At 43.6% G+C, this 23,466-nt stretch overlaps 1 protein-coding gene across 3 annotated transcripts in view; it reads left to right on the top strand.

Moving 5' to 3' along the window:
* The window catches only part of ARFIP2 (ARF interacting protein 2), a 142,597-nt gene extending 119,460 nt beyond the window's left edge, over positions 1-23,137 (top strand). For all 3 annotated transcript variants that reach the window (XM_082244271.1, XM_082244273.1, XM_082244272.1), the window contains 2 exons: positions 18,631-18,805; positions 22,782-23,137. In XM_082244271.1, the coding sequence (XP_082100397.1) occupies positions 18,631-18,805; positions 22,782-22,937 (331 nt within the window). In that variant the 3' untranslated portion in view covers positions 22,938-23,137. The remainder of the gene's footprint in view (positions 1-18,630; positions 18,806-22,781) is intronic.
* The last annotated feature ends 329 nt before the right edge of the window (positions 23,138-23,466 follow it).

Below are 23,466 nucleotides of genomic sequence, written 5' to 3'. Positions count from 1 at the left end.
TTGGGACGTCCCGAGTTGATATTAATCAAGGAGGACTACGTCTGTCAATGAGCGACAGAGAAAAATGGATTTTTGTAAAATCTTACCGTAAAATCCTTTTCTCTTAAGCTCATTGACAGACGTAGTACCCGCCCCTCTGTTTTTGAGTTGGGTTGGGTTAAATTCTCTAAACACTGCTTTGTGACATAACTGATTTGCTATAGCAGAGAGAGAGAGAGGATATACCCTCTGGGACTGCCCCTAAGGTGTGGCCAGAATGTTTTCTTTCCTGTCTAGTCCTACTCCTGTAGAGGGCAGTATAACCCGAGTTGATAGTAATCAAGGAGGACTACGTCTGTCAATGAGCTTAAGAAAAAAGGATTTTACGGTAAGATCTTACAAAAATCCATTTTTTGCTCTCCCCTTGGCCTAAATGAGCACTTCACCCTTGCAGTGCAGGGGCAGCCCCACTAAAAGGGCACATTATTTAACCGCTTCCATACAGAGCAGTTAGACCCCCTTCCTGCCCAGACCAATTTTCAGCTTTCAGCACTCTCACACTTTGAATGACAATTGCTCAGTCATGCTACATTGTAACCAAACAAAATTTTTATAATTTTTTTCACACAAATAGAGCTTTCTTTTGGTGGTATTTGATCACAACTGGGATTTTTTTTTTCGTGATATAAGCAAAAAAAGAGCAAAAATTTTGAAAAAAAAAACACTTTTTTTTAGTTTCTATTATAAAATTTTGCAAAAAATTATTTTTTCCTCATACATTTGGGCCAAAATTTATACTTCTACATATCTCTGGTAAAATTAACCCAAATTAGTGTATATTATTTAGTCTGTGTGAAAGTTATTGAGTCTAGAAGCTATGGTACCAATTACTGAAAATTGATCACACCAGATGTACTGACGGCCTATCTCCCTTCTTGAGGCCCTGAAATGTCAGGATAGTACAAATACCCCCCAAATGACCCCTTTTTGTAAAGTAGACAGTCCAAGGTATTTAGTAAGAGGCATGGTGAGTTTTTTGAAGTTATAATTTTTTCCCACAATTCTTGGGAAAATGAAGAAACATTTTTTTTTCTTTTTTTTCCCAAAACGTCAATTTATAAGCTATTTCTAACACATAGCATATGTACACAGCAAAAATGACACCCCAAAATTCATTCTGCTACTCCTTCTGAGTATGGTGATACCACATGTGTGAGACTTTTACACAGCCTGGCCACAAAAAGAGACTCCACGTCCAATTAGCACCATAAGGCGTTTTAGGAGCATAAATACACATAAAACTTTCTTACTACCTATCACACTTTTCAAGGCCCTAGAGCACCAATACAATGGAAAAGTCCACAAAATGACCCCATTTTGGAAAGCAAACACTCCAACGTATATTCTATGAGGCATTATGAGTCCTTTGAACATGTCATTTTTTTCCACAAGTTTTTGGAAAATGTGGGAAAAAAATAAAAACTTTTTTTTTTTTACACAAAGTTGTCAATTTATAGGATATTCCTAACACTTAGCATGTACATAGCAAAAATGACACCCCAAAATACATTCTGCCACTCCTCCTGAGTATGGCAATACCACATGTGTGAGACTTTTTCACAGCCTAGCCATATAGAGGGGCCCAACATCCAAGGAGCATCATCATGCATCCTAGCCACTTGCCTAGGCCTATTTTTGACATTTGGTGTTTACAAGCTAAAATCAGTTGTTTTTGCTAGAAAACTACTTGGAACCCCAAAACATTATATATTTTTTTAGCAGAGACCCTAGAGAATAAAATGGAGATTATTGCAATATTTTTTATCACACCGTATTTGCGCAGCGGTCTTCCAAACGCAATTTTTTTGGAAAAAATTCACTTTTTTGAATAAAAAAATAAGAAACCAGTAAAGTTAGCCCAATTTTTTTCCATAATGTGAAAGATAATGTTACGCCGAGTAAATAGATGCCCAACATGTCATGCTTCAAAATTGCGCACGCTCACAGAATGGTGACAAACTTTGGTACTTAAAAATCCCCATAGGCGACATTTTAAAAATTTCTACAGGTTGCTATCTTAGAGTTACAGAGGAGGTCTAGCGCTCAAATTATTGCTCTTGCTCTAACGATCGCGACGATACCTCACATGTATAGTTTGAACACTGTTTACTTATGTGGGCGGGGTTTCCGTATGCGTTCGCTTCTGCGCGCGAGCTCACGGGGACAGGGCGCTTTAATTTTTTTTTTTACTATTTATTTTATTTATTATTTTTTATTTTTACACTGTTTTTTTTAAAAAAAAAAAAATTGATCATTTTTATTTCTGTTACAAGAAATGTAAACATTACTTGTAATAGAAAAAGGCATGACAGGACCTCTTTTTTGTGAGATCTGGGGTCAAAAAGTCCTCAGATCTCACAAGTACACTAAAAGATAGAAAAAATAAAAAAAAAAATTAAAAAAAAATTAAATAAAATGAAAAAAAAAAAAAGGGACCTTTAACCACTTAAGCCCCGGAGGATTTGGCTGCTAAAGGACCAGGGGTTTTTTTGCAATTTTTTACTGCGTGACTTTAACGGACAATTGCGCGGTCGTGCGACGCTGTACCTAAACGAATTTGACGTCCTTTTTTTCCCACAAACAGAGCTTTCTTTTGGTGGTATTTGATCACCTGTGCGATTTTTTGATCACGCACTATAAACAAAAAAAGAGCGTAAATTTTGCAAAAATAACAATATTTTCCACATTTTTTTTATATGAAATTCCCCCAAAAAAAAAGTAAAAATCAAAATTTTTTAACATTTTTCGGCCAATTTGTTTTATGCTACCTATGTTTGGTAAAAAAAATCGCAAAAAGCGTATTTTGATTGGTTTGCGCAAAAGTTATCGCGTTTACTAACAAAGGGAAAGATTTTTGTCATTTTTGGTGTTTTTTTTTTTAACGCGTAATGGCGGCGATCTGCGATTTTTTTTTTTTCGGTACTGCGACATTGCGGCGGACAGATCGGACCCTTGACTGACATTTTTGACACATTTGGGGGTACCAGTGACATTACTGCAGTAATCAGTGCTATACATATGCACTGTTACTGCAAAAATGACACTGGCAGGGAAGGGGTTAACTTTATTGGACAGGGAGGGGTTAAGTGTGTCCTAGGGGCGTGATTCTAACTGTGCAGGGACATTCCTATTGGTGTAAAAGCAAAGATCAACCGTTCTACATAGTAGAACGGACAGATCTTCACTTTTACACAGGGAGAACTGACAGGCAGCTTGTTTACACAAGCCGCTCTGTCTTTCTCCCTTCACAGGAGCGATCGCAGTGTGACTGGCGGACATCGAGTCCGCCGGTCACACGCACTGACTTGTCTGTGAACGAGCCGCGGCGGGCGCGCGCCTCGGCGGGCGCGCGCCCGCCCGCAATAGGCTCGCAAGTCAGTGACAGGCGAGTGACGTACCGATACGTCACTCTGCCTGGCCGGGGCTGACCGCCGCAGTATATAGTCGTGCGGCGGTCGGCAACCGGTTAAACTGGTTGCTAGGCAATGACGTTTGCCGTAGCTCCGGTCCTCCAAGACCATAGAGTCGAGTGAGGGCAAGCTTGCCCTCACTCGACATCCTGTCTGTGAGGATCCGGGACCGGATAGTTTTCCCCGCTGCCGGCGGGTCCGGTAAGCGGGGAAAAGGACCAGAATGCGGCGGGAGGGGGGGGGGTCACCTCTTCCGCCCCCCGGAAGGGTCATCCCGCAGTGAATCCGCCGCTTGGACCACCCTTATCGGAAAGCCAACCGTCCACCGTTTAAAAAAATACCAGGGTTATGGCAGCTATCTGCTGCCATAACACCGGTATTTAGGTTTAAACGAAGGACGTATATAAACCTTTTTGGACTTGGACATGGTGGCTGTATGAAGGGTGACAGGTACTCGGGTACTTTGCTGGGCAGGTGACAGGTACTCTGGTACTGATGAGCAAGAGGCAGTACTCGAGTACTCCGATAGGCAGGTGACAGGTACTCGGGTACTCTTATGGGCAGGTGACAGGCAGGTGATAGGTACTGATGAGTAGTACTGATCCTGATAGGTGATACTGTACTGATGGGTACGGATGATCAATACTGATACTGATAGGTGATAGGTACTGATGGGTACTGATGAGTACTGATGAGTTTGATGGGTACTGATGAGCAGGTGGCAAGCACTCGGGTACTTCAGGTGTCAGGTACTCTGATGAGCAGGTGGAAGATACTCGGGTACTCTGATGGGTAGGTGACAGGTACTCGGGTACTCTGATGGGTAGGTGACAGGTACTCGGGTACTCCGATGACGGGTAATCAAAGTACCCGAGTACCTGTCATCAGAGTACCCGAGTACCTGTCATCAGAGTACCCGAGTACCCGTCATCAGAGTACCCGAGTACCCGTCATCAGAGTACCCGAGTACCTGTCATCAGAGTACCCAAGTACCTGTCATCAGAGTACCCGAGTACCCGTCATCAGAGTACTCGAGTACCTGTCATCAGAGTACTCAAGTACCTGTCATCAGAGTACCCGAGTACCTGTCACCAGCCCATCAGAGTACCCGAGTACCTGTCATCAGAGTACCCGAGTACCTGTCATCAGACTACCCGAGTACCTGTCACCAGCCCATCAGAGTACCCGAGTACCTGTCATCAGAGTACCCGAGTACCTGTCATCAGAGTACCCGAGTACCTGTCACCAGCCCATCAGAGTACCCGAGTACCTGTCATCAGAGTACCCGAGTACCTGTCATCAGAGTACTCGAGTACCCGAGTACCTGTCATCAGAGTACCCGAGTACCTGTCATCAGACTACCCGAGTACCTGTCACCAGCCCATCAGAGTACCCGAGTACCTGTCATCGGAGTACCCGAGTACCTGTCATCAGACTACCCGAGTACCTGTCACCAGCCCATCAGAGTACCCGAGTACCTGTCATCAGAGTACCCGAGTACCTGTCATCAGAGTACCCGAGTACCTGTCACCAGCCCATCAGAGTACCCGAGTACCTGTCATCAGAGTACCTGATGGGCTGGTGACAGGTACTCGGGTACTTTGATGGGCTAGTGACAGGTGCTCTTTATTGGGGGGGGGGCAATCAGTGTGTTTGGGGTGCACTGTACTTGGTAACTAGCTGTTACCACAATCTCCTCCTCACACAGGATCAGTGTGTGAGGAGGAGAACACGGTGACAGCTAGTTACCTGTTCTCTGTTGACATTTGTGACCGGCTGTGATTGGACACAGCCGGTCACGTGGTAAAGAGCCAATTTCATTGGCTCTTTACCTAGATCGGGGATGGGCTCTGTCCGAGGGACGAGCTTCGTCCCCGATCGCCGCGCTGCGCGCCCCCGGGGGCGCGCATTGAGGAAGGAATGAGCGGCTCGCGCTGGAGCCGCTCATGTGATTGGCTGTAATTGACACAGCCGATCACGTGGTAAACAGCCAATTTCATTGGCTGTTTACATTGATCGGGGTTGGGCTCAGTCCGAGGGACGAGCCTCACCCCCGATCGCCACACTGCGTGCCCCCGGGGGCGCGCAGTAGCGGGGAGATCCGGGTGCCGTCATATGACGTCCGCCCGGATCGAGAAAGGATTCCTGCCGACGTCATTTTATAATGGCGCGGTAGGGAAGGGGTTAATAATTTCCCAGGGTTATATGAAACACCTATGTAATTATTTAGCATTCAGGATTATTTTTTTTTTAATACCAAAGGTTTTTATTGAAAATAGTGATCGACCAATATCGGTTTTTCGTTGCCGATACCAATATTTTGGCCAATGCATATCGGTATCGGACGATTTTGGGCGATATTTTTATACATTTAAAAAAAAAAATTTTTCTTTTTTTACTTGGCAGGTACTCTTGTAGGGGGATCTGGGGGTCTAAAAGACCCCAAACTCCTCCTCTACACTTAAAAGCATTCAAAACGCCAAGTTTGGCTGTTTTGAATGCTGTCATTTTCTTTTAATCTGGCGCCGAGTACCCGGAAGTGATGTCATGACATCACTTCATTACTTATATGTTTAATTTGTACATATGTGAGTGGCATATTCAATAGCATTTGTAAATGGAATTATGCTATGTGAAAACATTTTACCCTTACATGAGCAAAATTTGGAATATCGGCAATATTGGCCAGTTTTGGGGCCGATACATATATATCGGCAAAAGTCAATACCAGCCCTCGATATATCAGCCTTGCCGATCCCTAATTCAAAACAACAGAAAATAACATTCACATAGCATATGAGTCTAAAAGATCCAGTATCTGCAATCGCCAGTGATGTACATACAAAAATAAAGCAATATAAATGCAGTAGTAATACAAGCAGTTGGATAACTAAGCCTCAAGTGCAATATACCAAATAAAAAAGTGGTATGAAGAAAACAACTTGAACAAACAACAAAAGAGAAAAAAACATTTTTTTTTATTTTTGTGTGTGTAAGCAGTAAAGGTTAGAAAAACAAAGTGATAATAATAGAACCACAGAGGAGCTTGGAGAAGCTACCAATCCTCCGTGTACATGACAGTCTCCCAGTCATGCTTACTCAGTCTAGCCGCATACCACAGCCTCTCCCATCTCCCCCTGCCAGGGTTGGCCAGGAACCCCCCCCCCCCCAAAATCGTGAATAAACCCAAAGCCAGAGGACCTCTCCTCCTAGGGACCCCCATTAAATCGCAACTCGGGAACCTTGAATCAGTCAACTGACCAATACAGCCATTTGGTTTAAAAGATATGCATAGTGTCAAGGACTGTGTGATGGATCCTCTCCATAAGCTTAATCGCTTCCATACGTTGCAAAACCTGTCCCCAAGAAATTGAAGTTGACTTCCAGTTCGAAGCAATGACCCATTGAATTGCACTAAATAGTGTATGAATTAGTGATCGACCGATTATCGGCAAAGCCGATATATCGAGGGCCGATATGCATTTTCCCCGATATATCGGAATCGGCCACCAAGGTGGCCGATCTTACCGATAATTTTGGAAAAGTGCTTGTACATAGCCGACGGTCGGCTGTCTTGTAATGACAATCAATGCGGCTGAGAAGCCGCTCGGCTGTCATTACAAGGAGCAGGAGGGGACGTCTCCTCCCTTCCGCGGCTTGCCCAGGTCTCCAGATCCACTGGGAGACCCGGGCAACCAGCCTGCACGGCCACCGAAGACCCGATCAAAGCTGCATTCGGCTCTGATCGGGTTTCCATGTAAAAACCTGGAAGTGATGTCATGACATCACTTCCGGGTACTAGGTGCCAGATTAATTCTCCCGCTCTACAAGACTCTGGTCCGGCCACATCTGGAGTATGCTGTCCAGTTCCTCATGAAGGATGTGCTGGAATTGGAAAGAGTCCAGAGAAGGGCAACAAAAATGATTAGGGGAATGGAGGACATCAGCTATGAGGAAAGACTACAAGCCCTGAACCTATTCTCTCTGGAGAAGAGACGCTTGAGAGGGGATATGATATCAATGTACAAATACTGTACTGGCGACCCTAGAATAAGGAACAAACTATTCAGAGAAAGGAGATACAATAAGACACGCTGCCACTCACTAAAACTAGAGGAAAGGCGGTTTAACCTTAAAATGCGTAAGGGATTCTTCACTGTAAGAGCAGTAAGGATGTGGAATTCTCTTCCACAAGCAGTGGTATCAGCAGGGAACATTGATAGTTTCAAAAAACTATTAGATGGGCACCTTAGAGGCCACAACATACAGGGGTATACAATGTACAACATACAGGGGTATACAATGTACAACATACAGGGGTATACAATGTACGGTTAAAAGCAAACACACACACACACACATCATAGGTTGAACTGGATGGACTGCTGTCTTTTTTCAACCTCACTAACTATGTAGCTATGTAATTAAAAAGATGACAGCATTCAAAACAGCCAAACTTGGCGTTTTGAATGCTTTTAAGTGCAGAGGAGGGGTTTGGGGTCTTTTAGACCCCCAGATCCCTCCATTACAGTACCTGTCAAGTAATTAAAAATAAAAAAAAATGTTTAAATGTACAAAGATTTTGGCCAATATCTGCCGATCTGCATTTGCCAAAATATCGGTTGATCACTAGTATGAATCAATTTCTGACATAGTGGCAGGGCCCCCAGAATATTTGCAAAAAATAGGCATACTGGTGTCGTGTCCGTAAAGGTAGATCCTAATATAGATGTGACCCTGTCTGCTGCTTTCTGCCATAGTACCCGGACTACCGGGCATTCCCAGAAGGTATGGAGGTGTGTCCCCTGGTCCTGACAACCCCGAAAGCAAGTATCTGGTGTATCTGGGAGCATTCAGGATTATTTTGATGAATAAAGGTACAATAACATTGTGCTACCAGACGTTCTATTCAGACAGCAAGACACAAGGAAAAAGAGGGACTCCCCCCTGCTGGGTTTTGGATTTAATGGTGTGATGAACCTAGGTCGTAATCTCCAGATTTACCCTGCTTTAGCACCACAGTCCAGAAGTCAGGGGCGTAACTACAGGGGTTGCAATTGCAACCGGGCCCCATGCTCCAGGGGGCCTGTGCAGCTCCCCTGTACACCTGGATAGGAGGGGCGGGGGCAGCATGTAGAGCAACTACTGGCACCAGCTGGTGAACTTCCAGGATCGCAAAGGTCACACTTGAGCCTGGGCCCTGGCATTCCACCACCGTGGGGAGGCCCCAAGATGGCAGGAAGGGGGCCCACTGCTGAACCTGTGAAAGGGTCCCGCTGCGGGACCATCATAAAGGGCCCCAGGATCAGTGGGAAGAGCCCCAGGCTTGAAGGGAAGGGCCCCGGCAAGGGATCCTGGGGGCACTTCATGGTTTCTTGCACCGGGGCCTTGAAGGTACTAGTTACGCCTCTGCCAGAAGTATAGTAGGCACTAGGAAGTAGGACTGGAGCAGGTCATAGTACTGGTAAAAACTCTAAAATGTTGCGCTTGGCCACAGGATATAGAAAACTGCTGCACTCAATAATTCCTTGAATACTGAAGAAGTATTTAAATAGGTATAACCGTATGGTGCGCTGTTTCTACAATTTCATCATAAGTGATTTAGTGCAATTGTGAATATAAAACTATTTCAAAGGATGAACCATCATACTGCATATCAAACCATTATCAATTCACAAAAATGGTGATAATCTATATAAAGTGCTAAGTGCAATAATTGCTTTGTATGCTGTGCTATAATTGCAATTAATTAAACATATGTTCCAGAATTCATATGGGTAAAAATGTGCTCCAACAAATGCAATTAATTAAACATGTCTTCCAGAGTTCATATAAAAGTGCTCCAAGAGCTCATATAGGCCCCTTTCACACGGGCGATCCGATCCGCCTGTCAGTTTTTCAGGCGGACCTGATCGGATGCTCCATGCATCCTTTTGTAGCAGCGGGTGTCAGCGGAGACATCTCCGCTGACACCCGCTGCATTCCGATTCCCATCCTGTCCGTGAAATCCGGACGGATGGAAAGCCTATCTTCCATCCGTATGGAGGATCAGATGGGAACGGACAGGCGATCCGTTCTCATCCAATCTCCCCATAGAGAACAGCGGGGATCTGACAGCTCAGTCTCTGCACACAGAGTGGAGACGGAGCTGTCATCCACCTGCTCAGCAGGGATCGGCGGATCGATCCCCCAGCTGAGCAGAACGGGCTCCGTCGGGCGCACCGCCCGTGTGAAAGAGCCCTTCATCTCCTTGCACAGTTATGTGGTTTCAGATTCCCCACATGTTAGTAGAAGAAAAAAGTGTCTTTATGCAAAAAGATAAATCAAAAGTGCTTGTGCATCACCAGCGGCTCACTTAGAGGCATGGCAGCTAGCTTGCTTGGGCAATGAGCTGGAAGCTGTGCTGAGCTTATATGGGCTGGCCAGAGGGACAGAAAAGAGGTGGCTCTGATAGGTGGCAGCCGTTATAGAGAGAAGAGCCTGTTAAGGCTGCAACCCAGTGAGAGCCACCTCTGTGACTGGTGCGGCTCTGATAGGGAAGAGACTACTCTAATAGGTTGCGGCCAGGCAGAGGGAGAAGGGTGCTGTGATTGCTGTGGCCGTAGGCGCTATCAGAACCGGGGATAGAATGTGACAGATCCACTCTGGGTATCAACACAGAGGCAGAGGTGATGCTATATCTATATCCAAGAACAGAAATAGTGGATCTGCCAAAACACGCTTTCTGTCCTAGTGTGACAACACTCATCCACCCTATTCTATCTATGAATGAGCAACGTTCTCACCATAGGACAAAGTGTGTTAGGCCTACAGAACACATCCCCGTCTCCTCTTCCTTGTAATATAGGGGGTAGATTTTCTGTAGTTCACAAACATAGCTGGGGCAGTATAACTAATAAAATAGTCACAAAAAAGGGCAGCGCTATCCTTCAATAAAGTGCATTGAAATTATAGTGCATAAATCAATATCTGAAAACAATGTAAAAATCATCTATATATAATAAATGAACACGAGTCCGTCATTTACTGATGGATTGTATACAGTATATAATAAATGAATGCGAGTCCAGCTTTTCTTTTATATATACTGTATACAATCCATCAATAAATGATTCAATGTCTGTGAACAAAAGGTTGCTGTCCCATACACCAGAAACTCTTCAGTAATTGCCTCTGATCACCACAGTGCCCTTCACCCCACCTATGGGTGTCTTCTCACCTGCTTGAATGGAGCTCACTAATTAAAGGAGGTCTATATGCGCTTTGCAGTGTTATAAGTGGCACCGGTCCCACTGGCCGTACACAAATCTGGGGCTCTGAGCGTGGTGTCAATTATATAGGAGGCAAGAGGAAAGAACCATAGTGCAAATTGCTAATAAGTATTTATTTCCATATAAAAATCCACTCACATTTCAGAAGTAAAAAAACGAGCATTTAACAATAAAATCCTCTGCATACACAGCTCCACCCAGTCCCAGCGTGATTACGTCACCGCCCACCTCACGCGTAGCACCCAATGGGCTTTCTCAAAGGTTCAGGCTACTGGACTGCATCACGCTTCCTGTTTTTATGTAGCCCGGTTGCCATGGTAACTGCCAAATTGCCATCGCCATGATACCGGAGCCTCACAGATCTTTTTAATCTTTATACAAGCTATCCAGGCAGACCATATACTTATATTTATTATCCTCCAAGCTGATAGCCTTACTGCTAATATCAAAAAAGCAGTGTTTGTATCAATATGTGAGCTATCTATACACATGGAGCTGCCTTTTTCACATGCTCTGTGTGTGTGTGTGTGTGTGTGTGTGTATATATGTATGTATATATATATATATATATATATATATATATATATATATATATATGTGTGTACTAGCCCCATCTAGTGGTTTTATATAATAGTGCATAGCCCCATGTACTCCATATATAACTCGCATAGCTTCTAAATGAAGCACAAAAATACTAAAAAAGAAATAAAATTGATCTAGATCACCCTTTATTATATCTAACCAAATAAGGTTAAGTACTTTTGTTTTATGGATTCACCATGATTCTCTCTGCGGGCTCAATATTGAAACCAATTTTTGTGACCACCTTGGTGTCACAGACCGTCACTGAATGGGTGAAGTTACTAAAAGGTGTCTTGGAGACGAAACAGCTCTCCCAGGTGCTGATTGAGCTCTTGGATCAAATGGCTCAAGCCCTTCTGTATATATGTGAATTGTCGCTGGATGCGGCTCCACTGGTGGGGATTGCTATTAGAGGCATGGTGTGGCTAAAAAGATGGTCTGTGGACCAGGCTTCCAAAAAGGCTCTTTCTGACCTCTCCTTTACTGGGGACAGGTTGTTTGGATCCTCCCTGGATGAGTTGATCAAAGGCCTTATGGGTGGGAACAGTACTCTTCTCTCTCAATCCTCTAAGGGCAAGGCACCACGTGCTAGGCGGGGGCCTTCTTTTACTGCTTATAGGTGTCTTTTTCGTACCTCCGGGTCGCAAGAAAAAGGAAAGCCATTCAGGTCTTCTGGGAGTTCCAAGAAGAAGTGGTCGGGTAAACCGAAGACAGGCCAATCCGGATCTGCAGACAAATCCTTATCTGCATGAAGGGGCACCCTCACCCGATTATGGGGTGGGGGGGACGTCTTTGCTTCTTTCCGGAATCATGGACTTCCTTGTTTCAGGACAAATGGGTTCACAAACTGATCTGATCAGGGTACAAGAACGAATTTCAGTCTCGACCATCGGACAGGTTCTTTCCCGTCCAATCTGCGCCTATCTCCAGACCGTTTAAGGGATCTTTGAGAGGCAGCACAAGATCTGCTGTCGCAAAGGGTGATTGTGCTGGTTCCCTCTCAGGAACGTTTTCAAGGATTTGATTTACACCTGTTTTTTTTGCCCAGGAAGGATGGCAAAGTACATCCAATCCTGGACCTCAAGGCTTTGAACTGCTTTGTGCGGGTACAGAGGTTTCCAATGGAGTCCATTCGCACGGTAGTGGCGTCCCTACACCAGGGAGGCTTTTTGGCCTCCATAGATATCAAGGACGCATATCTACACATGCCTATGCTGGACACCAGCGTTTTCTCCGCTTCGCTACAGGAAAGGAGCATTATCAATTTGCGGCATTATCCTTTGGTCTCGCCTCCGCCCCCAGGGTCTTTACCAAGGTGTTGGCTCCTGTGTTGGCATTACTGCGCCAACGGGGGATTTCGGTACTGGGGTACCTGGACGATCTCCTATTGAGAGCGGACTCTCACTCAGCCCTGTTGGACGACTTGACTGTTACTGTCTGAACACTGCAAGAGTTCGGTTGGAACACCAATTTAAAAAAATCTGCCCTGATACCTTCAATAAAACTGGATTATCTGGGCCTGACTCTGGACTCTGTGGGTCTTTCTTCCTCCAGACAAGTTGCAAAAATTGCAGGGGCGATCCGTTTGCTGTTGGCTAACAATCTGTCCTCTCTGCGGACCTTGGGTCTGCCGCATGCGGGCCTTGGGTCTGATGGTGTCAACCTTTGAGGCAGTTCTCTTTGCTCAGTTCCACACGAGACCCTTACAAAAGGAGATTCTCGTAAAATGGAACAAGGATCCAAAATCCTTGGATACTTTGATTTGGTTGAGTCGCAACACAAAGTCTGATCTTCTGTGGTGGCTTCACTCGTCAGCACTTCGCCAAGGCAAGTCTTTCCTGCCATTGTATTGGACAGTGGTTACCACAGACGCCAGCCTGTCAGGCTGGGGAGGAGTGCTGGGGAAACTCTGCGCCCAGGGATCCTGGATGGTAGGCTGCCGATCAATATCTTGGAGCTCAGAGCGATAAAGGTTTGCCTGAGTCATTGGATGGCTCATCTGCAAGGTTGTCAGGTCCGTATTCAATCGGACAATGCCACAGCCGTGGCGTACATCAATCATCAAGGGGGCACCAAGAGTGTCTGGTGGCCCGGGAGGTGGCGGAGAGGTTTATCCCAGCTCTTTCTGCTGTGCACATCCCAGAGATGGAGAACTGGCAGGCAGATTACCTGAGTCGCCAGGTGTTGGATCAGGGGGAGTGGTCCCTGCACCCGGAGGTGTTTCACCTCTTGTGTGTCCGGTGGGGGACACCCGATGTCGACCTGTTTGCTTCTTGACTCAACAAGAAGGTTCAGAGGCTTGTGGCCAGGTCAAGGGATACTCTGGCCGATGCCACAGACGCACTGGTGGCTCCTTGGGGTCAGTATCGGCTGATCTATGCGTTCCCTCCGCTGAAACTCCTGCCGAAGCTGCTGCGCAGAATAGAGGTGGAAGGGATTTTGGTCATTCTAGTGGCCTCGCCAGTCTTGGTACACAGACCTGGTAAGGTTGGTTGCCGATGCTCCTTGGAGGTTTCCTCTCAGGGAAGATCTGCTGTCTCAAGGGCCGATCTTCCATCCTGCTTTACAGTCGCTGGCTTTAACGGCGATGCTGTTGAAAGCCAGGTATTGAAGGATAGAGGTCTTTCTGACTCGTACTGATCTCTACACTGTTGAAGGCCAGGAAGATCTATCATCGTACGTGGAAATCTTGCATTTATTGGTGTGAATCATTGAACGTGCACCCTTGCTTGTTTTAGGTAGCTAGGGTTTTGGCTTTTCTTCAAAAAGGGGTTGAGCGTTCGGCTTTGGGCACTATCAAAGACCAACTGTCGGCTTTGGCTGTGTTTTTCTAACATCCTTTAGCTATGCATGCCCAGATTCACACTTTTATTCAGGGAGTGCGTCATATGGCGCCTCCACGTTGTCTTGCCGTTCACCTTATCTGATGGTCCACAGAGATAAAGTGGTACTTCGACCTAATCAATCGTTTCTTCCTAAGGTGGTTTCTGATTTCCATTTGATTTAAGACATTGTGCTGCCTTCACTCTGTCCTAAGCCCAAGCATCCCAAGGAAATTGCTTTGCATTCTTTGGATATGGTTCGGGCAATTAGAGTTTACCTGGCGGCTACTAAATATTTCAGGAAATCTGACTATTTTTGTCCTTAACGAAGGACCTCAAAAAGGATTGGCTGCGTCTGCTGCGAACATATCCAGATGGATCAGGCAGACGGTGGTTCAGGCTTAAGCCTCGTACACACGTAACGATTATCGGCCGACCAATCGTCCGACTTTTGTCCAAGTTGTGTTTTGTTGGTTGGAATGTGCCTAGGCTGCACACGAATTTTCTCGGCCAACAAAATTCTACTTCAGAAGTGATGTCATGTGTTGGTTTGTTTTCTTTGTGTTTTTTCTTCACTGAGCATGCCCAGACTTGCTCATCAGTTTTTTCCCTGTCGAAATCTGTACTGACTGCACGACAATCGGCCGTTGTGTTGACGGCCAACAAAAATTTTATAGCCTGCACACCAGATTTTTTTCGGCCGAAAAGTCAGAGTTGGTTGTCGGAAGCATCATACTAACAAGCCGAAAATCGGCAGATCGGACGTTGGCCGAAAATTCCCTGCCAATTTTCGACACGTGTGTACGGGGCTTTAATCACTGAAGGGTCAGGTTCCTCCTTTCCCATTGAAGGCGCATTCTACTAGAGCACTGAGTGCCTCTTGGGCTTTTTCGCCATTAGGCGTTAGTGATGCAAGTTTGCAAGGCGGCAAGTTAGTCATCAGTGCACACGTTTACAAAATTATACAAGGTAGATGTGTTGGAATCTTCAGATGCCTATTTTGGCTGCAAGGTTTTGCAGGCTGCTGTTTAAAAGAGATCTTTTTTTCTCTTTGAGGGTGTATGTTTTTTCTAGGTAAGCTCCAGTTGATCCTGGTTGAGCTCCTTGTTACCTGGTTGGCTACGTTTAACCTTTGGGGAATTACTTTCTTCTTTGCGTTGTTTTTCCCACCCCTCATGAAAATACTGCTTTGGGACGTCCTAATGGCTAAGAAGCTATGAAGCTGCGTCTGTCAATGAACGATAGAGAAAACTGGATTTTTGACTTACCGTAAAATCCTTTTCTCTGAAGTTCACTGACAGATGCAGCACCCGTCCCTCTAATTATGAGTGGAATGGGGTTGTTGTCTTCTAAACACTGCAACAAAACTGAGGGCTGTAGCAGAGTGTGTAGGGTTATGCCTGCAGGGACAGCCCCATAGGCGGGGTGAAAGCTTTTCCTGCCTAGTGTCCTATTCCTGAAGGGAGGAGCATTACCCAATGGCTAAGAAGATATGAAGCTGCGTCTGTCAATGAACTTCAGAGAAAAGGATTTTATGGTAAGTCAAAAATCTAGTCTTTTCCTTATCTTTCACTAGATCTTCTGTCCTCATCCCTTTTACTTTTCTTATATCTTCCTCTATATATTGTTTGTCATATCCCTTGTCGGAAAATCTCTTCGACAAAAAAAAACAACTTCTTGCTCAAAGGTTTTTTTTTTTCCATACGGTTTCTTTTTAATCAAATAAATTGTCCTCTTGGGATATTCAATAGACATAATTTGTAAAGACAGCCAGCTATCTCTAGGTATGTAACCATTTCCATCACATGCCTTAAAGAATGTATGTGTGTAAATCCTCTCCCGTTTTTTTTTTTTTTTTTTGTTTTATATCCGTAGATCTGAGAACTCCAGTTCCCTATCACTTACTTTCCAATCCAGCACGATATTTTTCTCATTGGCATTAAGTCGTTGTTTGAACTCTTCGAATTCTGTTTGATCTCCTTTCCAAACAAGCACTATGTCATCTATGAAGCTCTCATAACACTTCAGCTCTGGTGGTGGCCTTGCAAAAATTGTTTCATATTCCCATTTTGCCATAAAAATATTAGCGACGCTCGGTGCTAATTTTGCTCCCATCGCTTATCCTATCATCTGCTGGTAGTATTTAGGTCCATACCAAAAATAGTTATCGGTAAGCCCAAATTCTAGGCATTTTAAAATAAACTTCTTGGGTTTCCTTTTATAGTTTGAGAAGCGACCAAGAGCCCAACTCACTGCTTCTAGTGCTTGCTTATGGCCTATAATTGTGTACAGTGAGTGAACATCAGCTGTGGCTAGTTTACACGTATCGACTTTCAGATTCTCTAATATTTGTATCATGTTTGGAGTCTTTTAGAAAAGCTTCTTTTTTTTTTTTCCAACAGGGGGTTTAATTTTGACAATCAATATACTCTCCCAATCTGACACATAATCCATCTATCCCATTTACGATTGGTCTTCCCAGGGGATGGTCTTTGTCCTTATGTAATTTAGGAAGATAATATATTAGAGGTGTTCGACATGCAGATGGTTCCAAATATTCGGCCTCCTTTTTGTTCAGGATTTTACACTTTTTGCCCTTCTTTATAAAATCTTTCAGTTCTTTTTTAAATTCTTTCACTGGATTTTTTCTTAACACCCTGTAGGTCTTTTCATCATCCAGAATTCTCCCTATCTTTCTCATTCTCCTCCTTTTTTAGTATCACGATCCCCCCACCTTTATCCACTGGGAGGATAATTATGTCTTTTCTTTCTTCAAGGCATTTAATTCCTTTCTTTATAAATTCAGGATCATTTCTCTTTCTGTATTTTAGCTTATTTTTACATTTAATTTTTTTTTACATAACTAATAATCGTGCAACACAGTAAGTTATCAACTCACTGGCTTTCTGGCAGGAACTATTTTTTGCACTTATCAAACATATATTACAAAACACTTCCCTTGGTATATTTAAAGACAGAAGAAAATAAGATTAGGTTGTTGTTAGGGTTTTAAATACACTTTAGGTAAGATGAGCCGCTGGTATTGCTAAATACATTTTTGACTTTTTTAAGGGATAGCAGTTTTGTCATTTTAACCACTGGATGGCAGGCTGGTTCCTAAATCCTCTTTAGGTGTAGGTATCTGTTCCTTTGGTAACGTCCAGATAACTATTGAACCCAAAGTTCATAGGTATCCCTATTTTAGAGAGATAGTCCTTCTTTGAACTTTGAACCATATATTTTTATTTCCTTCAAAAATGGTTTGATATAAGCTGTAAATTTCTAACTAGGCCTCTTGCACACCGACCTCTAAACCCATCCAATGTAAATTCCAGTATGTTTCCCCCACACAGAAAGCCCAGGTGCTGCATAAAGCCACCCATAGATGTGAATTGCTGTGCATGGTTACATTGGAGCAATACACTGGTGCTCCCATAAACACGAGTACATAACTTGTCTTCCATGTGTAACATTTATTTCAGTCCATTACTGGGACACAGCTGAATATGATGACCATAATTTCATAAACACAAAGGTTTTTTAGGGTAGCACCATAATATCTTCTTAGAACTCAAGGTATTCTCTTATTTTATTCAATGCCAAAATACCAAAAATAAGAGAATTAGAGGTTCTCCACCTGTAGAGAATTCCTCAGACACGTTGGCCCCTACAATTAGGTCCAAAAGAGGGCAAAATGCGCCTGAGGAGTTCTTTACAGCTGGAAAACAGGAGCTGAAGCCATCTTTTACCCATCTCATTCACGTTTATGCAGCAGGAAGTCTGTCTGTGTGTAGACTGCCACCATTTTGTTGAAGTCCACTATAGCCCGAGCAGCCGATCCTGTCTGTCTTGCACCAGTCTATTCATATGCTGATTTGACTGACACAGGCTTGGGGGGCATTTGAACGTTATCATTTTCATTGTTTTGGGCTACATATGTACTCCATTTTAAGCCATGGTTTCCATACACTGCACGGATGATGGCCAAAACACCGGAAAAGCGATTTGCAACATGGAATACTTGGCTCTATAATATTGCACTATATGTGCTGGCTCTATAATATTGCACTATATGTGCACCATTCACCAGCGGTTCTGAGTGTGCATTTTAGCTGTTTGGATCATAAAGAAATTATATCTATGGCTCCATCCAGTCTCCTGAAAGGAAGAATCCTCTTATTTTTGGGATATGGGATGGAATGAGACATGTGAATACCTTTTTGATTTGGCTACTGTGCTACCCTTTCATCCACCCATTCATACAAAAGTGTAACAGATGGTCACACCATAATTACTTGTGCCCCAACAATGGAGAGCAGTAATGGACTGGAAGAAAAATTACACCGGGGCTGTTTCGGTCTGGGACAGTTTGCATATGCAATCCCAAATATACATCCAAATTACTTCTAGGTGAACTCTGTGGTTCCTATTGATAATTTGCTTGAACACTACAGAATATTCACAATAGGTTCATCATATACATCTTCTGAATTCTGTGTCTCACAGACTTGAATTTGATGCTTATCGAGCTGACTTGGAGGAGCTGAGTCTGGGTCCACGGGATGCAGCCACCTTGTGCCGCATTGAGTTCGCCCAACAAAACTTCCAGATACATCGTAACAAATATGAGAAGCTTCGAGGAGATGTAACCATTAAACTGCGCTTCCTGCAGGAAAATAAGGTAATGGGAAAAACTCCTTTCACTTTAGAAATGGCTAATTTACCCCAAATTGTTCAGCCTCCCTACCAATCACAACTAACTTTACTACTGACTTCACCATGACTGCCAGTAGCTCTGCTAAACTCTTCATGCCCTCCAGTTGCTCTACTGACCTCCCCATCACACTCAGTCATTCTACTGACCTCACGGTGACTGTCAGTCATTCTACTGGTCTCACTATGACTGTCAGTTATTCTACAGACCTCACCAATACCTTAAAATTACAAAATTGCTCTGTAGACCTCAACATGACTGCCAGTCACACTGCTGACCTCGCCATGACTGCCAGTCACCATTCTGACCTCAATATGACCACCAGTTGCTCTGTTGGTCTCATCATGGCCATATTTGACTGTAAGGACCTCACCATGACATTACCTAGTGCCAGACTCGTTAGGACCACTAGTCATGACAGCCAGTTGCCCTGCTGAGCTCACCATGCTTGCCTATCACACTGCTGAGCTCACCAGGAAAGCCAACTGATCCACGAGTCTCTTTGCTGATCATGATAACTAGTCAGTCTGGTGACCTCACCATGACCTCCAGTTGCCCCACTGACCTATGGCTACTGTTGATGGTATTGACTTTAAAATTACTCTGTGCTAAACTCCACAAGACCACCAGCCATTTTGCCAGTCTTACAATGACAATCATTCAATATAATATATCGATTACAGTGCCTTAAAGTATTCATACCCCTTGACATTTTCCATATTTTGTCATGTTATAACCAAAAATGTAAATGTATTTTATTTTTATTTGATAGACCAACAGTGGCACATAACTGTGAAGTGGAAGGAAAATGATAAATGTTTTTCAAAATTGTTTACGAATAAATATCTTAAATGTGTGACATGCATTTGTATTCAGCCCTCTTTACTCCGATACCCCTAACTAAAATCTAGTAGAATCAATTACCTTCAAAAATCACCTAATTGGTAAATAGAGTCCACCTGTGTGTATTTTAATCTTAGTATAAATACAGCTGTGTACTGTGAAGCCCTTAGAGGTTTGTTAGAGAACCTTAGTGAACAAACAGCATCATAAAGGCCAAGGAACACACCAGACAAGTCAGGAATAAAGTTGTGGAGAAGTTTAAAGTGGGGTTAGGTGATAAAAAAAAATCCCAAGCTTTGAACATCTCATGAAGTACTGTTCAATCCCTCATCCAAAAATGGAAAGAGTATGGCACAACTGCAAACATACCAAGACATGGCCGTCCACCTAAACTGACCGGCCGGGCAAGGAGAGCATTCATCAGAGAAGCAGCCAAGAGGCCCATGGTAACTCTGGAGGAGCTGCAGAGATCCACAGTTCAGGTGGGAGAATCTGTCCACAGGACAACTATTAGTCGTGCGCGCCACAAATCTGCCCTTTATGGAAGAGTGGCAAGAAGAAAGCCATTGGTGGAAGAAAGCCATAAGAAGTCCCTTTTCAGTTTGTGAGAAGCCATGTGGGGGGCGCCACAAATGTGGAAGGTGCTCTGGTCAGAGGAGACAAAAATAACCTTTTTGGCCTAAAAGAAAAGTTCTATGTGTGGCAGAAAACTAACACTGCACATCAACCTGAACACACCATCCCAACCGTGAAACGTGGTGGTGGCAGCATCATGTTGTGTTCTTTTCTTCAGCAGGGACAGAGAAGCTGGTCAGAGTTGATGGGAAGATGAATGTAGCCAAATACAGGACAATCTTAGAAAAAAACCTGTTAGTCTGCAAAAGCCATGAGACTGGGGCGGAGGTTCACCTTCCAGCAGGGCAACGACCCTAAACATACAGCCAAAGCTACAATGGAATGGTTTAGATCAAAGCATATTCATGTCTTATTTAAAATATAGAAGTGTGCAACCTAGTTATCATTTATTCGTGAGTGACACATATACAAAATCATATCCATAATGAATCATTGAAAAAATCAATCACAAAAAAATAAATATATTAATCCAGTCCACAGTGAAATAGTCCAGCTTATCTGTGCTTAATCAGTGAAAAGTGATTCACAAACAAAAGTGCTTCAACCAGGTGCTCTCCCCACACCAATACATGCTTCTTACCAGAAGGATTGGATCTCAGGTTATAAAGAGTAAATTCCCTCTCAATGATATCAGCCGACGGAAATGTTCCACTCCTCAATTATATTCTAGGCACTCCTTCCTCGTAAGATTGGGATTCCACCTGTTATTTGTATCCCGTGTAGCTGTTGGATCCATGAAACACATCCCACCACAGGTTCTCTCATATAAGGAGGACAACGGAAGAAAAAGACTTCATGGTGCAGTATATAAAAGCAGCATTTATTTAAAAAATCCACTGCACTTGCATGAAAAAAGACGTTTAGAAAGAAAAGCAAATATTCCACACAGCCGCGGCTTCGCCTACAAGGTGGTACGTAGTGACTCCACCCGACACTTTTCCCCCTAAGAGGCATTCTTTACATATTCATGTGTTAGAATGGCCCAGTCAAAGTCAAGACCTAAATCCCATTGGGAATATGTGGCAAGACTTGAAAATTGCTCATCACAGATGTTCTCTGTCCAATCTGACAGAGCTTGAGCTATTTTGCAAAGAAGAACGGGCAAAAATGTTACTCTCTAGATGTGCAAAGCTGTTAGAGACATCCCCCAAAAAGACTTGCATCTGTAATTGCAGTGAAAGGTGGTCTACAAAGTATTGACTCAGGGGGGCTGAATACAAATGCAGCCACACTTTTCACATATTTATTTGTAAAAAAATTTGAAAACCATTTATCATTTGGAAATAGTTTGGTGCCTCAGGCCAAGGGGGGTGGGACTTTATGGGCTTAATAAAACAAAGTTGTATAAAACATATACAGTTTATTGAATAATGAATAGGAACATAAAGTAGTGATGAAAATACTTGTTCGTGTGTGGGTTATACACCCATAGGCGATGGTGAATCGAGTAAGAAAGTTGGTGACACAGTGATATGGTGACAATATGGTATATCTCTCTCTGTCAGTCCACGCCTATGGATTCAGAGTGGGGTCTGCAGGGAGGGAATATCTTGGATTTCCTACACGTTTCGGCATATAGGGTAAGTTGCCTTTATCAAGGAAAGTTTGTCCATCATATCTAAAAATATATAGTAGGTAAACGGTCAATAAGTATTATGCTTCCCGTGGATAGTTTCCATTGGTCGCATAATTTGATACATACTTGTTAGACCACCAGGTTTCAGAATCAGGCACATATCTAACAAGTATGTATCAAATTATGCGACCAATGGAAACTATCCACGGGAAGCATAATACTTATTGACCGTTTATCTACTATATATTTTCAGATATGGTGGACAAACTTTCCTTGATAAAGGCAACTTACCCTATATGCCGAAAGGCGTAGGAAATCCAAGATATTCCCTTACTCGATTCACCATCACCTATGGGTCTATAACCCACACACGAACAAGTATTTTCATCACTACTTTGTTCTTATTCATTATTCAATAAACTGTATATGTTTTATACAACTTTGTTTTATTAAGCCCATAAAGTCCCACCCCCCTTGGCCTGAGGCACCAAACTCTTTCCAAATATTCTCCCAGGGATGTTGGCTAAACCAACTACAAAGCTTTTTGGGAATCGCATCCATTGAAACCATTTATCATTTTCCTTCCAATTCACAATTATTTGCCACTTTGTGTCGGTCTATCACATAAAATCCCAATAAAATACATTTACGTTTTTGGTTGTAACATGACAAAATGTGGAAATTGTTAAGGGGTATGAATACTTTTTCAAGGCACTGTACTCTACTGGCCTTTCCATTGCCATCAGACTCTGGTCCAACGTCACCATGATAGCCCATAACCAACAGTCCCTCTGCCAACTTCACCATAATCAACAGTAAATACAGTATATTGACTTCATAATACAGATATAAGAGATTTGATTGATGCTGCTCGTTGTCTTTGAACAGGTGAAGGTCATGCACAAGCAGCTGCTTCTCTTCCATAACGCCATCTCCTCCTATTTTGCTGGGAATCAACAACAACTGGAAGCTTCACTGCAGCAGTTTAACATCAAGCTTAGCAGTGCGGCCAGTGACAAACCCTCGTGGCTGGAGGAACAGTGACTCCCTCCCCCCCGTCTGTACATTTGTGATTGCGTGTGTTATGTATATGTCATTGTTGGTGTGCATGAAGGATAGGAGTACTGTGTGGGAATGCAAGTGTTGATGTGTGAGTAGAGTATTGTTCAGGTTCCAAAGAGTGTGTGATCGATGTGTTGCTGAGTCTGACAGTTGGCGTTTTACAGCTCGCAGTGTAGATCACAAAAATTTCTGCTGCTTTAGGTGATCTGGGCCAGTAGTAGTCAATGACCCTGAGCCCAATTCTCTTTGTTTTTGTGGATCATGATGTGTACCTTTCACACACATCATTGTTCCTGTTTAACTAGAAGAAAACCCTTCCTGGTTAATATTTTCTTTGCCCACTATTCTAAGACCGCATTCACATTGATCCGACTTGGACCGCGATTTGTCAGCCTGACAAGTCGTGGTCCGTCACGCTCCCATTGTGTAGTACAGGAACCGTTCTAATAGGAGCGACACAAGTCGCTCCGACTTAGAAAAAGGGTCCTGTACTACTTTGGGGCAAGTCCGT

Source organism: Pelophylax lessonae (assembly GCF_965119305.1).
Source record: "Pelophylax lessonae genome assembly, chromosome: 2".
Classification (NCBI taxonomy): Eukaryota; Metazoa; Chordata; class Amphibia; order Anura; family Ranidae; genus Pelophylax; species Pelophylax lessonae.
Note: the sequence above shows the minus strand (reverse complement) of the source record. Positions and strands in the feature narration are given on the sequence as shown.